This window comes from Scophthalmus maximus, chromosome 18 (genome assembly GCF_022379125.1).
Source record: "Scophthalmus maximus strain ysfricsl-2021 chromosome 18, ASM2237912v1, whole genome shotgun sequence".
In the NCBI taxonomy this organism is placed as follows: Eukaryota; Metazoa; Chordata; class Actinopteri; order Pleuronectiformes; family Scophthalmidae; genus Scophthalmus; species Scophthalmus maximus.
Window position 1 is genome coordinate 7,757,389 of NC_061532.1, and position 14,622 is coordinate 7,772,010.

Sequence of the window (14,622 nt, forward strand, 5' to 3'; positions counted from 1 at the left end):
GCAGTGCATTCGATTTCAGTTTAACGGAAACGGAATGAGATGAATTGAAATTCCTGTTTAATTAACTTCACTTACCTAAAAAGACACCAATTCTCAAGGCTGGGATTTCAATTCATGTGTATCAGGGCTGTGTGACAAGTATCAAATCAATCACAACTTGCAATGAATGTGTCATCGGAAGGAATAGCAGGCATTGGTCTTCACAACCACTAGTTGTTGTGAGATGGGATGCAGCTAGAAAGTGGGAGATAAATGGCGGTATATCTCAGATGCTAAAAGGAAACCACTGGTGGATTTAAGGAGCTAATTCTTGCCCCATTTCCCTTGCAATAGATTAGCTTCATTTTCAGCGGGCTGATCAGGATACATTAATAGTCGTGACGCTTGGTTCAGCGCTCGAGACTTGCGTGAGCACACCAGCATGCGCTCGCACACACAAACGAAGAAAGAGCGAGGAGGAGAGTGAGAGTGAACACGTATGCTCACATCTGCTTCAAAGCAAATGCAGCTTAAACATCAGGGGTGCTGTTTATCCCCTCCTACCTTGTGTTAAGCCCTTTACACGGCTGTGTAGTGAGTCATGGGGAACTGGTGCCACGGCAGAACTCATGGACTTACACTGTGCGTACACATGGTATGTGTGTGTGTGCAAGTTTTTGCTGCTTTTTTTTTTTTTATGTGAACTCTGAGGCTCGCCACCTCCGCACAGAGAAAATCATGAGAGCGATGGCAAAAGCCAGGCCAGACACACACACACACAGCTTTCATCTGCTCGTCCTCTTGGACATGACGGGAAAGGCTGCATTAGAACAATGGAAACACGTTGCGTGACTGCTGAGCGCTGAGAGAAGGCTGAGCTGTGAGGATTATTTGAATTTCAAACTCTTACATAATCTATTTGAGGGCTTTTTTGTCATGATCAAACAAAACTGCAAAATTTAACTGTCTTTCAGTGGTTTTCCAATGTACTTCCATTAATAAAACCTTTCCGTTAACCTCTTGTCGGTTGTTATATTTTGCCCAATCTCAGTTCTCTTACAAAGAGAAATGTACACATCCTTGTGTATTTTAGGTATTTTGTGTATTTGCATCTTGATGTTTTTTTCGGTCCTTTTTCAGCTCCCTGAAAAACATCATATCACATATGAGGCTTCACATATTATATTCTGCAAATTCTGAAACATATATACATAAAAATATCATAAACTCAATTGAATTTAAATTATTAGTAATTTTAATCCAGTCAGCCAGTTCCACAAAGATGTGTGCTGTGAGCTGTTTGATTCCCACCTTATACTGTACCACACATTTTATCCTTTTGCACATATGAAGGTGTTTGCTGAACCGCACATTAGACCCGACAATGTTACATCAGCAAGTTCTTAGACACCCTTTGACAGCGCTCACGCCTCACCGTCCGTCACATAGCTGTCATACTTGTCTCTGCCTCAGTTTGTCCATGTCACATGTGCTGAGGCAGGGTCTCAGGATAGCTGGCATAATCATCAACACTGTGCAAACATTGTGGTGACACAGGGCGACACATCTAGACTCCTTCGCTTAGCTTCCTGCAAACTGCCTCGCTGTCATCTCCTTCATCCATGAGATTGTGGCTCAACCAGGCAGCCACAGTTAATAAAAGCAGGATTATCACTTCTTAGGAGTTGATCGATCCTCATAAAGGGACTCAGCCATCCACAGGAAGGTCTGCGTTTTGCTCAAAGATATACTTTACGATAGAGGTGAATTATAATCTCTCTTGCTGTCTCATTGTTTCACATTTATGTGTTAACTTTTATATTTTTTATATTTTGGGGGGAAAATAGCAAACAGCTTAAAAACCAAGCATATGGCTCCCTATACAATGCAACATGCAGTAAACACAAATTAAGCCATAAAGTACAAGTTAATGGTAGCTTTTTGAAAAAAGTGTGCAGGTTACCACGGTAACTGCAATTTTCCTAGTATTTAACTTCTCCAATTACAGTTTTTATTCATATCATTTCAGTCTAGAAGAAGGAACGCTCTCTTCAGACTTTGTCAGACCTTTCTCAAAATACAGAATCTCTCTCTTCTGTTTTGTTACTTGGTACGTCTTCAACACTCCAGTTGCTCTCCTCTGTCTGAGAGCCACTGGCTGGTTGGTGCCATGAACTGGAACCCAAGGTGAAATGGCCTATAAAAGCAGTGAGTTAAGTCCAGCTGAGCGGCAGAGGCTGCAGGATGGATGGCCTTTTTAACAGGTCGGTGAGTAGCAATCTATCATGCTCTGGACAGATGTTGCAGTACACAGAGCAGACTTGGGCTGACATGGAAAAAAATTCATGTCATATAAAAAACAGTCATTTATATCGTTTTGTTCTTCATGTTTTTCAGCTGATGCAAAAAAAATAAACCTGCTACAAAGAATAAAGGCTGCTGTTATTGTGTAGAGAGTTATCCTCTCACTTCCTCTAATGTTGTGGTTTTGGGGATTCCTAAAAATAAGTCACATCATGTTAGGCTGTTTGTGAATGTTGGTGATTCAGCTAATTCAATTGGCATGCAACAGGAGGGAGTGTCAGTTATCTAATAAAACATCATATCCAATGTATCCATTTGGTTCATAATCAATAAGACTGTGGCAAGGAGCATGACGGGTACAGCGGATGGAGAGAGTCAGAGAGAACAAGGCGGCAAATGAAACCGAGGGGGTTGACGGGGGTGCGGTGATGCAAGGTTAATTGTGTGCCAAATCACTGTCAAACTGCCGGCATCAGGCTTGAAAATCTTTACATTAATTTGAATTAGGGGGCCAATACTGCCCCCCCCCCGTTCTTCTCTCCCGTCTCACCCTCGTCCTTAAAGCTCTGTGAGCCTTGTGCACAGGTTGTGTTCCGCGGCGGCTGTGACAGCAGCCATATTTCACTGGCGTGCAGCGTTGGCCTGTCCTTTAGTGATAAGCTGTAATAGATCTGCTCTCTCCACTCACCATGGCCAGTTCAAGGTAAGAGGAGAGGAGAGGAGAGGAGAGGAGAGGAGAGGAGAGGAGAGGAAAAGAGAAAATGGGAATATGACAGAGCACAGGAAATAGTATGTATGTAGGATTCCAAATTAACAATAGACAAGGAGGAGAAGAAACTGGGAAGAAGCTATGTAGGTAGTAAAAGAAGAATCGCAGAAAGGAAAGGGTGATGAAAGGGAGAGGGAGGGAGTGTCGTAGAACGGGAGCCATGAAAAATGAGGCTCGTTGGGAGATAAGGGGGGATTAACCTTGCTGGTAATGAAGGGAGGGTGTGATGTGAAGATGGAGGGAGGAAGAGAGGGAGAGATAATTAATGAGCTTGCCCTTCCTGTGACTCCTTGCTAGAACCCTGGTTTGGAGGCTGCGCTTCACTGGACAGCAGGGTCCCGGGACAACTGTAGGGCCAGAGGAGGAGGACGAGCTCTGCTCCTCTGCTGCCGGGATCCTTTGCACTGCAGTTTAATTTGATTCAGTTTTCTGCTCTTTGCAGGAGTCTGCATATAAAACAACTCCTGCAACTTTGAAGCAGGAGCGTTTTAAAGAAGAAAGGTATATTCACGGGTGAATTCTGTTTGAGAAAGTTGGCAACATGAAAAGCTTTTTAAAAATAGTGCTTCATTTTTGACTTAACATTTTGCTTCACTGGGAAAATGAAAATGTGTTTACTTGTTTATTTGGTTCTTTATCACCATCAAGCCGGTCAGACACATAAGTATGTGTACTCTTGGTCTCCATCAGCTCATCATAATATCAGCATGATGTAATCTCTTAGCCCTTTGTCCTGTTGCCCGGTGAAGAGAAAACCAAGACTGCAACAAATTTTAATCATTTGTTCAATTTTGTTTATATTATTGTTCAATAAATTCGTTGAATGTTTATTCAACATAATGCCAGAAAACAAAGAGGATTCTTCAAAATACCAAACAACAGTCAAAAACTCAAAGATTTTCAATTAATTATCTACAGTGACCTGAACGACTTGATCGATTATAACTATAAATGATATGGTTGAAATATTGGTTTGTCCCATTAAAGTTTAGCAGGTTTATAGTATATTCCAGTGAGAATACATTTTCCTTCACTCAATTTCCGATCCTGCACCTGCACAAAATACAGGATGGGAACAGCAAACAAGTTCTATGTATACACACACATATTCATTCACATACCCAGATAAATACATTGCCGCGCACACACACGTGCGCACAACAACAGGGGCAGATGTGTAACGCCTCCTCTTCGTGTGTCTTTAGTTACACATGAAAGCTCATCATCACCTACCACACCCCCACTCACCCTCTCTGCCTCACACACACACACTGCAGTCTATCGCCTACTCAACACACTCACTCGCAAATCCTGCCTGTACTCAAACACAAAGAAATTATATTTTTGTTGACACGCTGTTCTGCACAGTAGTACATGACGAAACATGTATTAGTACAACAGAAATAGTGTATTTGTTTATCCTCCTCCACATCTCAACACTCTCCCTCTGTCTCCCTCTCTCTGTATTAAATTCCAGACACCATCTCTACTCTGAGAATTTCTGTCACGACGCACACTGCAGAGAGCAGGCGAGCATGCGTTGGTATTTACATACACACACGCACAAAGAATACACTAAATAATAAATGTACTGCACTCATATTGTGCTTTTCAACTCTAATCAGCTCTAATCCATTTGGTGTTCTGTATTTTGTCCAAGGACACCTCAAAATGCAGACAGGAGGCGACTGGGGGGTTAGACTGGAGGGATTGAACCGCCAACCCTGCTGTTAGCGGTCAGCCTGCTCTACCTCCTGAGCAAAAGTGTTCTACTACTACTAACTCCTGCCACAACTGCCGCACCTGAAGTGCACTATCCTTCTGCATCAGCGACCAATTTGTGAACAGAGGCTTATTCACTGCCGTCTGAGAAAGATAATATCAGAGAGCCCTTGAGACAACAGACAAAGAGACTACTCACGACTCGAGCGTCTCGATAAGCACCAAACATGACCTAATGAATGAATAAATAAAGCATCTACCAGAGCTGACGCATTAACAAGGAGTAAAGACAGTGCTTTGTGCAAAATCAAGCCTCCGTCACCCACAGTGATAAAAATCATTCGGTTGTATTATCACTGCTCCGTATCAGGATCATCTGTGATGTAGTTGATACTGTACGACACAGTCACTCCTTTTTTTTTTAAGTGTATGAATTCATGCCGAGTAGAACATGGATTTAAACAGACAAACTCACAAAGAGACAGGTAAGTACTGAGATTAGGTCGTCCTTATCCTCTATCTCTCTCTGCTGGATGGAAGTGGTAAAAGAAACTAACGGTGCAGGAACCCTCTTGGAATTGAATTAGATACTATATATAATATCTATATAATTACATATATCAAAGTAGTAGTAGGAGTAGCAGTGGTATTATTATTATTATTATTATTATTACTGTACTATTTTTTTTAAGTGCCTAGATCTCACAAACCCCCCTCACAGACCTTCAGACACAAAACTTTGCAGACACATTCAAAATGTTTCCTACTATACAGGCAACAAAGAAATCCTGTCAGCTGAGCTCATGTTGGCACTACAGTAACAGTTTTCACAAAATCTCTCTCTCTCTCTCTCTCTCTCTCTCTCTCTCTCTCTCTCTCTCTCTCTCTCTCTCTCTCTCTCTCTCTCTCTCTCTCTCTCTCTCTCTCTCTCTCTCTCTCTCTCTCTCTCTCTCTCTCTCTCTCTCTCTCTCTCTCTCTCTCTCTCTCTCTCTATATATATATATATATATACATATATATATATATATATATGTCAGAGTTTTCACAGCCTGAACATTTGTCAGTTTTCCATGTTTATATCCAGGGAGGTACCTGTGCCGATGGACACTCCGCCCCCGTATTCCTTGATGTCTGCTGCTCTCTACTGGATGCTAAATGCATTAGAGGCTTTTCCAAACTCACTGTGACACACTGATCACCGGGACAATAATTATTCCTAATTCAGGTTATGTTGTTTTCAAGACCATTTCTAAACAAACACATTCACATAGACACTGAAAAGAATAGGGCAAACAGAGAGACAGTTCAGAGAGCTGAGTTTAGTTTTGTTAACCAACTCCTTGAAATAACTGTTTCATTGAACCCCAGAAAATATGCATTCACTTTGAATTTAACTCCATACTTATATGATTTATAATATTATGCTGAACTGTATGCCTGAAATCCTATTCTATACTTTGGCACTGTGTCATTTATTACAGTATCAAAAACATTGTTCTTTTTTAGGAAGCTGATGTGATTTTTTCTCGGACATCTCAGCTCCTTTCCAGGAAATGAAAGAAAACTCTGGGAGCTGCCACACATATTTCTACCAACCAGAACAATAGTTAAGAATATAATTGGAAATCCTCCCAAAGCTAATTCCCCACACGCTTACAGGGATTACAAGAGGTTTTGTGGTATGAAATATCTGAAAAGAAGCCACAACGTTTTTCGTCATCCTACAGTGATCTGGGAGAAGCAGGACGTGGGTTGTGCTCTGCTGCTCTCTGCTGGTCTGACTCAGTACTTCAAACCTCAACCAGAACATTTACTGTGAAATGAACAACTGTGCAATAAATTGATATGGACGTTAATTTCACTGATAAAGAGACAAAGTACAGTGAGGCCTCTGGCAATAGGATTTCCAGAGGCGCATATCTCGGATCTCGGTTATTAATCAGAAAGACTAATCCTGACCTCAGATTGGATGTTACCTCAAATCAGTATGCAGGCTGACAGGTTGACCCCACCTGTATTACTTTAGTGGGGGACTGCGTGGAACAATTTCACCGAGTTCTTGACATGTTATTAACCAAACTACAGATGTGGTCTCAGCTAAACATGAACAAGATTATTCAAGGAGTGGATTTTGGAGCATTTCCATGATTAATAGGCTGCGAGCTGACCCGTTTCCTCAGCCCAACCTGCTGCCTGTTAGTTACAGTAGCTAATAACCATCATCTCAACATGCTGAGCAAAGGCTGCACTCGGAGGGTTTCACCGAAAAGGGTGATAACATCATCTGATGCATAACAGTCAGAGCTGACCTGAAAATGATTCCGCTAAAGCCGACAACAATATCTTACAGCATGTTCGTGCATCTTATGAGCATGTCTGTCTGGATAGAATAATGGGGGGAAAGAATGTTAAGAAGCCTATGCTTTAATCAAAACATTTGAAACAAGGAATATAAAGGAACATCCAGAGGTTTGACTGTTGATTTAATTAAATAGAAAACAAGAAACTGTTGCTCGAACGGTCCTGAAGTTTGACCTACGAGTCAAAAAGTCATTTGCATAGAGTGACTGAGGATATTAATACACACAGGCTAAAAGAAATGGTTGTATTATTAAGTCATACTCATGTGTGGAGGTCTTATGAAATAATTTTATGTAATTCAATTAAAATTCAAAAGTTTAACTATTACAAACAAATGATTGTGTAATATGTTTTGTACAATCTACAACTGATACATACTGTATGGTGTGTGAGAAAGAATAACACAAAGATCAGTCTTTTGTATCATACATCAATGAAAAAAAAAGTTAAAAACTGCTTACATCCTAGTTTTAAAATTTCTCTATAGCATATTTCTCCTTTTGTATTGTGAATCCCCTTTTTGTTCACATGTGCGCTTAATGTGTGCGCACATACAGTGTGTGTGTGCGCAAGTATAATGCTGCTGTAGGCAGACTGTGCAGCCCCTTGCTAGTATTTATGGCTTTGTTTTCCTCCAGTGACATGATGCGTCCGACCCCCACAGCTCAGACAAGTGTGACCCAGTCACCTTTGACCTCAGCTGGGTACAGCCTCAACCCAAGCTCCAGGATCCATGAGTCACACAGGCAGGGGGCAAACACGTGGAACGAAGGATGATTTCCAGCAAAATGGATTAGTGGAGGAGGCATAATGAAATACAAACATGAAGTCAGACCAAATCCCCGACTGTAAGCATATTAGCGCGGCAAAGCCTGGACACCCTTGTAAGCACCGGCGCATTTAGGCTGATTCAGAAACATAGCCAGCAGAAATCTCCGGAAAATATAATGATAGCTATCACTGTGTGATAAGTGATTCCGAGGAGTTTCCAAGCGAGTCTGTTACTGTCTGGCAAACTTTCTGATCTAAAGGGGGAGAGAGGAGAGGAGACAGAGAGCACGAAGAAGAGGAGGGGATCAATTAGATGTCCCTCAGTTATCTTCTTGTCAACTCGGAGACAGATAAACAGACAGCTGCCCACTATAGATTAATTACACAACAGTGCTCATTAATCTGAGCCCTGTCAGCCCGTTATAGGCCCCTACAACACATCTCCGCCCCTACCGTCCTCATCCAAAACTCACTTTATACTCCATTTCCCTCCTGTTGTCTCTGCTTCACTCATTATTATGTAATTTAGCTCAAAGTAATGGTAGAGTATGTAAAGTTCAGCCTCACAGAGCTCAAAGCACAGCTGCAGACTCTCGATAAACTCTCGAGCTTGATACTGAAAGTGACAAAAAGCAATGAAAACACTAAAAGTCCTTATATTCATGTTCAACAGTTATTTTGAAATTAAAACACCAAATCAAAGTCATGAAGAGTTTAAACCAAACTTATAATGAAGTTTTGGCCTGTATTGCATTTTAAAAATATGAGAGGATTAACCTCAATGTTATGTGTTTGATTTAATTATGTTTTTATCCATGAGCATTTATGAGTGTATGAAAAATGTTGTCAAGAGTTTTACGGTGTTGTGCAGCCCGTTAAAACAGATTAAATCATGGTGCCGAGGACACTCTTGAAATAATAAAAATGATGCTCACTCTAACCTGCCTCTGAAATGATGGACAGATCAAAAGAGGATTTCCATTAAATATTCTTCCACGGTGAAAAGGGGAAGTGTATGATTTGAACAGTGAGTTGTAGTTTGTCTCTCTGGCCACACGAGGAGACTACAAGGCCAGTCATTCACATTACCTCAGGAAGTGTGAAGTAGCATACTGAGAAACAAAGAATGCACATATTTATGTCATGTCATATTTGGGAACACTAGCTTGTTCCCGCTTATTATACAGCTTTATGAAAATTTGGCTCACTTCAAGGATGCAATAATTCAAAAGCGGAATACTACAAAGGGCACAAAGTTTTGTAATGTGTTGAAGAAGATTTTGAAGAGTCATAGTTTCTCATGAAATAAATTGGAGACTACTGCCATTCCATCAGAAACTTGCAGCCTTCAAATGGACACCCCATTACCTCACAATATTTTTTCCTGCGACGATAAATTTCCTATTTAAAATTCACAGCTTAAATGTCCTCCCAGAAAAAAACATAAAAGCCACATTCAGACACTGAAGGATGGTTGTTAGCCAGGACATTTTGAGCTGCCCTGGCATTGCACGCTGCACATTACTGAAAGCCAAAATTCCCCCACGCCAACTGTGGCTCTGAAGCCTCCGTGAGAGGTGACTTGCAGAGTGCGACTGTGAATGGCAGCCGCGAGAGGAGACAAAGTGAGAAAGCAGAGGAGGGGGAGCAGAGGAGGAAGGAATGAGAGAGGGCTAAATCAATGCCATCCACTTCAGCTCAGTGCCAAGAAAGACAGATGCTCTCTCTATATGCATGTGTGTGTGTGTGTGTGTGTGTGTGTGTGTGTGTGTGTGTGTGTGTGTGTGTGTGTGTGTGTGTGTGTGTGTGTGTGTGTGTGTGTGTGTGTGCCAGCGTGTGTGTGTGTGTGCGCATGTGCGTGTGCGCGCATACACGTCTGGTCAGACACACTTCAATCAGGAGTTCTTCAGGTCCATTTCTGCTTTGACCAATTTCACAGCAGATCAATGTAAGATGGAATGTAACACATACTGAGTTGAATTGGAATAAAACTTGAAATTAAAACGAATATTGATCACAGTGTCCAACTTTCTTTTCTGTCCATTAAGGAGTTGAATGAATGCCACGGCCATTGTGCATGACAAACTAGAGTGCAAATGCAGTTTGGCAGATTCTAAGCAAAGAAATACCTTTAACTGTCAGTGTGTGTTTGTGTGTGTGTGTGTGTGTGTGTGTGTGTGTGTGTGTGTGTGTGTGTGTGTGTGTGTGTCCTGATGGAGGAGGCACTTATTCTATGTTCTTACAAATCTTTCATCCCAAAAAAGGCACAAAAAAATCTTTCGCCTTTGGGGTGCGACAACTTCTAAGGATGAGATAGTTTCAGATTCTGGACCTGCTTCACATTTGACCACTTGTCTTGACCTCAATCACTCCAGGTCTGGGCAGTTCACTGCCCTTGATCTCACCCAATATCATTAATACACACTGCAATGATATGCCTCCTCAAATTAGCAACTCAATGCGTGTCTGTCAGCAGCGCAAAAGCACCATTCCCTATTCAATAGAGACACAAGTTAGCATGTCTGCCCCTGAAGCAAGGACTGGGTGACCCTGTCAGATCCGAAGACACTATCTCACTACGCTCCAGTTTCCATATGTATACATGCAGCGAACCCAGCAAAGCTACAAAAATAACTCTGCCATGTAGCGCTTAGAGCACAAACCTTGCCTCTCCCAAGAAACATGAGGGAACAACCTGCTCTCTGACTGCACACCCATAATTCATGGAATGTCACAGTTTAGTGTTAAACATGCAGCAAAAATAGAAACAGTCGAACTATTTGACACTGTAAACACCTGATCTCTGTAGCATGAGTCAGCACAAAGCAGCAGAGTAAATGCTGAACACAGAGCTGTTACAATCTTGCACCATTGGTGTTTGGTCAGTTATGTATGTTTTCACTAAGTGTTGGGGACCGACTGGCAGCGAGAGCTGAGACCTGTTGTAGAGTCAAACCCGCGTAGCCAGCATACCAGCATGCAGTCTTGGCTCGCATGAAAAATAAATAGTCAAACACACCCCACCTGGAACAGTTTATGAATCGCCTGTGCCGGGGGTTTAAACGCCACCGCCTCCTCAGTCTGCACCACTCCCGCCGCCTGCCTCAGCTGCGGCCTCCCCTGCCAGAGCTGTGCCCCCGGCTCTCTCCGCCCCTCGGTCGTCCTGCTCGCTCTGTCCCCGATCTCTGCCGCTCCTCGCCCCCCAGCCATAGCGAGTGACCTATGCCCGGCCTCAACTGCATCGAGGCTGAATCGGGGTTCTGCACCCACAGCGACCAACCCAATGATCGAGTTTCCTCCTCTGTCACCGGCCGTTAAGTTGGTGGGGGCTGTGGTGGCTGTGCTATTACTGACCCACTGACGTTTACAGTAGCTCTGTACCAGTTATCACCCTTTCTGTCATGCTCACTGCACCAGTCATTTCCTTTGGCCCACTAAAAGCCACATTGTGACAAGATAAACATTTAAGTTTCTGAAATTTTACAGATGGATTACAGTAAAGAAGTAAACCGAAAAAAAACCTCACACTGGTAAATAACATCTACTTGCAATGTACCTTATAAATCTGGGTGCATTTGGAATCATTTATTTTTCGAGTGTGATGTAAGGTATGAGATATTTCCAGTAAAGCTATAATGGCTTTATGACAGCAGAGATACCTAAAATATCACCAGAGCTCTCTCCACCTACACTTTAGGTAGGCATGGACTCTGGAGGTTGTCAGCAGTCCTTTTGAGAAATGGTAGAAACAGGAGAAGAGGAAGAAGAAGACAGGCAGGAAGCACAAAGGGACATCTAAAAAGCACGTTCGTTACATTAGAACTCCTGGAATACAGTGCTCATCAAGGACTGCTACATCTGCAAATGAGTCTATCCAAGGTTTGATTTCACCTCTAAGACTCAAATACAGAAAAGGAAATTATATCTGGGCCTCCTTCGGCATAGGATCAAAGTACATGCATAACTGTAAGCCCTTATGCAAACCAGTGATGTTCACACCATACATGTCATGCTCTCGCAAACGGTTCCCCTCTGGTCATGTTACTTTGAATGTGTGTTTCTTGAATCTAAATGCAGGCTGTAAGCTTTCATGTACCTGTATTAATAACTGCGCTTGCAGCAACTATAAAACTCCCTCACTGATTCCATATCCCTTTATCTCGCAACTTAATCTGTGGAAAAACCTGTGGATGTACTCAAGCCTGTGAACTATTCACACGTTAGCTTCCCACTCAACATGTCGTGAGGCTGAAAGTGATATCATTAGTAATACTGTAGCTGTGAGTGTCAAGAGTACACGTAAATCAAAAAAGGATTAAGGTTTTATTTTTAGAAAAGAAGCAGCTAGTGCTCAGTTGTATATGTTGTCATCGAGAATAAAAGTAGGAATTCAGATATGATGAAGAGACAAGGGTGGATTTGAGCTTCGTTCAGGAGGGGAGCATGTTATTTGAAAAGGAGATCCACCTTGGCACATATTATTCCTGTGATCCCTCCAGGTTCCCTTACCATCATCTCTTTTCTACAGCTGATGTAGCACGAAGAGGCATATGTTGATCTTCTGTGAAATCCTTGCAAGATCTTTTTTTTTTCGTAACTGGCTTACTGATGCTGATGTCTATGCCTTGAGGCTGTTTGACAGCCCTGGGATCAAGACAAAGTATTTAAATTGCTTTCAAATGAATTTCGCATTATGTTTTTGTTAACTCTTTCTGCACACCGATGTACTTTGCATCTTTACTCAGTATATTGATGTCTTAGGTGGAAAAATCCACCAGTGTCCACGACAATCCTGACTTTACTTCTGCTGTTTATTAGAATCCCATCAGTAGAGTTGTTGTCAGTTCACAGCAGGCCAATCTTCCCGCTGCTTTCTTGATCACATTATTTTGTCGCAGTTATTTCGTCCGGTTATTAAGGCTGTGACCCACTTTATAAACACTAAGAATTGATCGCAGTATTAGTTATGTAGGGAATAAATCGTGTCTGTTTTGATACACACATTCCAACATCTCCGCAAACTTCCAATCCCAAATGCAAAGTAATGCAAATGACACAAGCAGAGGAAAGCGGTACGCTGTAAACTGAGAAAGCAATATCTTGAACAGAGGCAGGAAATTCAAGAAACACACAGTGCAAGAAGAAGCTTTTCACATCCAGAAGAAAAAGAAAAAAAAAGAGCAAATAGGGACAAGAAGATAGCATTAGCAGGTCCTAGCCTTAACTTGGAAAAATACATGCTAAGACACACACACACACACACACACACACACACACACCATCATGATAAGGTACCTCCTCAGCTCAGCAATTTGAGGGTGTCCAAGTCAAGGTGCAACATGAGTCTGCAGTTGATAGCCACGGCAATGCCCCTGATAGTGCTAATGTATGCGACACATTAACACGTATGTAACCTTGCGTCATGCATCCACAACCATCTACACACACATACACACACAAACACACACAAACATTTGAATCATGCAGATCAACATCAAACCGAGAAATGCAACGTGAAAATATGTTTTGAAGTAGCTCTGGTGCAATTACTCATGGACCAACACGCACATTACACATTTCAAATAGTCAGAACGGAGAAGCTTTAAGAGCACAATGTTTAAAACATGGGAATATTGTTAGGCCATGTTGTTAGCCTAAAGTTTTGGATTAGCATGTGTGCTGAGGGCTGGTGGAGGAGGGGGGAGCGACAGGAGAATAGAGATGAGAGTCGAAGCTTTAAGCAAAACTAATGCTCAGCTGCAAAGAGCAGTCTGACAACAAGACTACAAGTCTTGTGAATAAACGATGAACGCACAAGCCAGGGGGCAGAGGTAGTATTTCTACACACACAGACGCACGCAGACTCACTCACGCACGCACGCACGCACGCACGCACGCACGCACCTTTGTTGGCCTTTTACAGTTCTCTGTCCCTCTGCACAGTTTGGCGAGGACAGCACTGGAATCTGCCACACTGGAGACCACTTACTCCATGCCCACCTGGTGTGTGTATATAAACACACATACACGCACAAGCACACATATAACACGCACACACTTGGCCGACAGAGCCGGGGGGGAGTCTGCCAAGCAGAGGAAACCACGTGTCCATCATTTGTCAGGGCAACTGGGGGAGAAGGATATCAGGCCAGGGGTGAGACGCTATAAATAACCCAGCCCACCTTGAGAGTCAGGGACACACACACACACACACTCACCACAGTAGATTGACAAAATATTAAAAAGTCAAAGAAGGAAGTAAATCCCCCAAAAAACAGGTGCTAATCTAAAAAGTCAATATTCTATTTAGAGTGCAAAGACAAATTTGTAATTGGAGAACCGATTTTGACTCAAAGCAAGGCAATTGTGTCACCACTATTTGAGCAAACCACAGGTCATCCTTCATGTGCCTCTTCAAACATAGGATGCTCACGCACGACTTATACACACACATTTGCTAGTTTGTATTCTTCGCGTGCACACATTGACGGTGATAGCAGTGCGGGACTGTTTGGATTTGATGGGAGTGAAGTGACCCGGACTTCTAAATAATATCAAACTACTCTCCCTAAAAACAGACTACAGAAAAAAATGTGTTGAGCCCCCATCAGATGGGAGATTTTGATATGGCATGTGCTGATCAGTGATTTTACTCCAGTCTGAAGATCGCGTCTGTAAAAGCCACTCACCCAATCCAAGTAGTAACTACTGTTATA

General features: G+C 42.4%; 1 protein-coding gene across 6 annotated transcripts in view; it reads right to left on the minus strand.

The window, feature by feature from the left end:
- The window catches only part of pak5 (p21 protein (Cdc42/Rac)-activated kinase 5), a 62,515-nt gene that overhangs the window by 15,144 nt on the left and 32,749 nt on the right, over positions 1 to 14,622 (minus strand). The window contains exon 1 of one of the 6 annotated variants that reach the window (XM_035617088.2): positions 10,931 to 11,269. The exons of the other annotated variants lie outside the window; for them this stretch is intronic. Coding sequence (XP_035472981.2) covers positions 10,931 to 11,116 — 186 coding nt within the window. The 5' untranslated portion in view covers positions 11,117 to 11,269. Of the gene's footprint in view, positions 1 to 10,930; positions 11,270 to 14,622 lie in introns of those variants that run through there. 6 annotated transcript variants of the gene reach the window in all.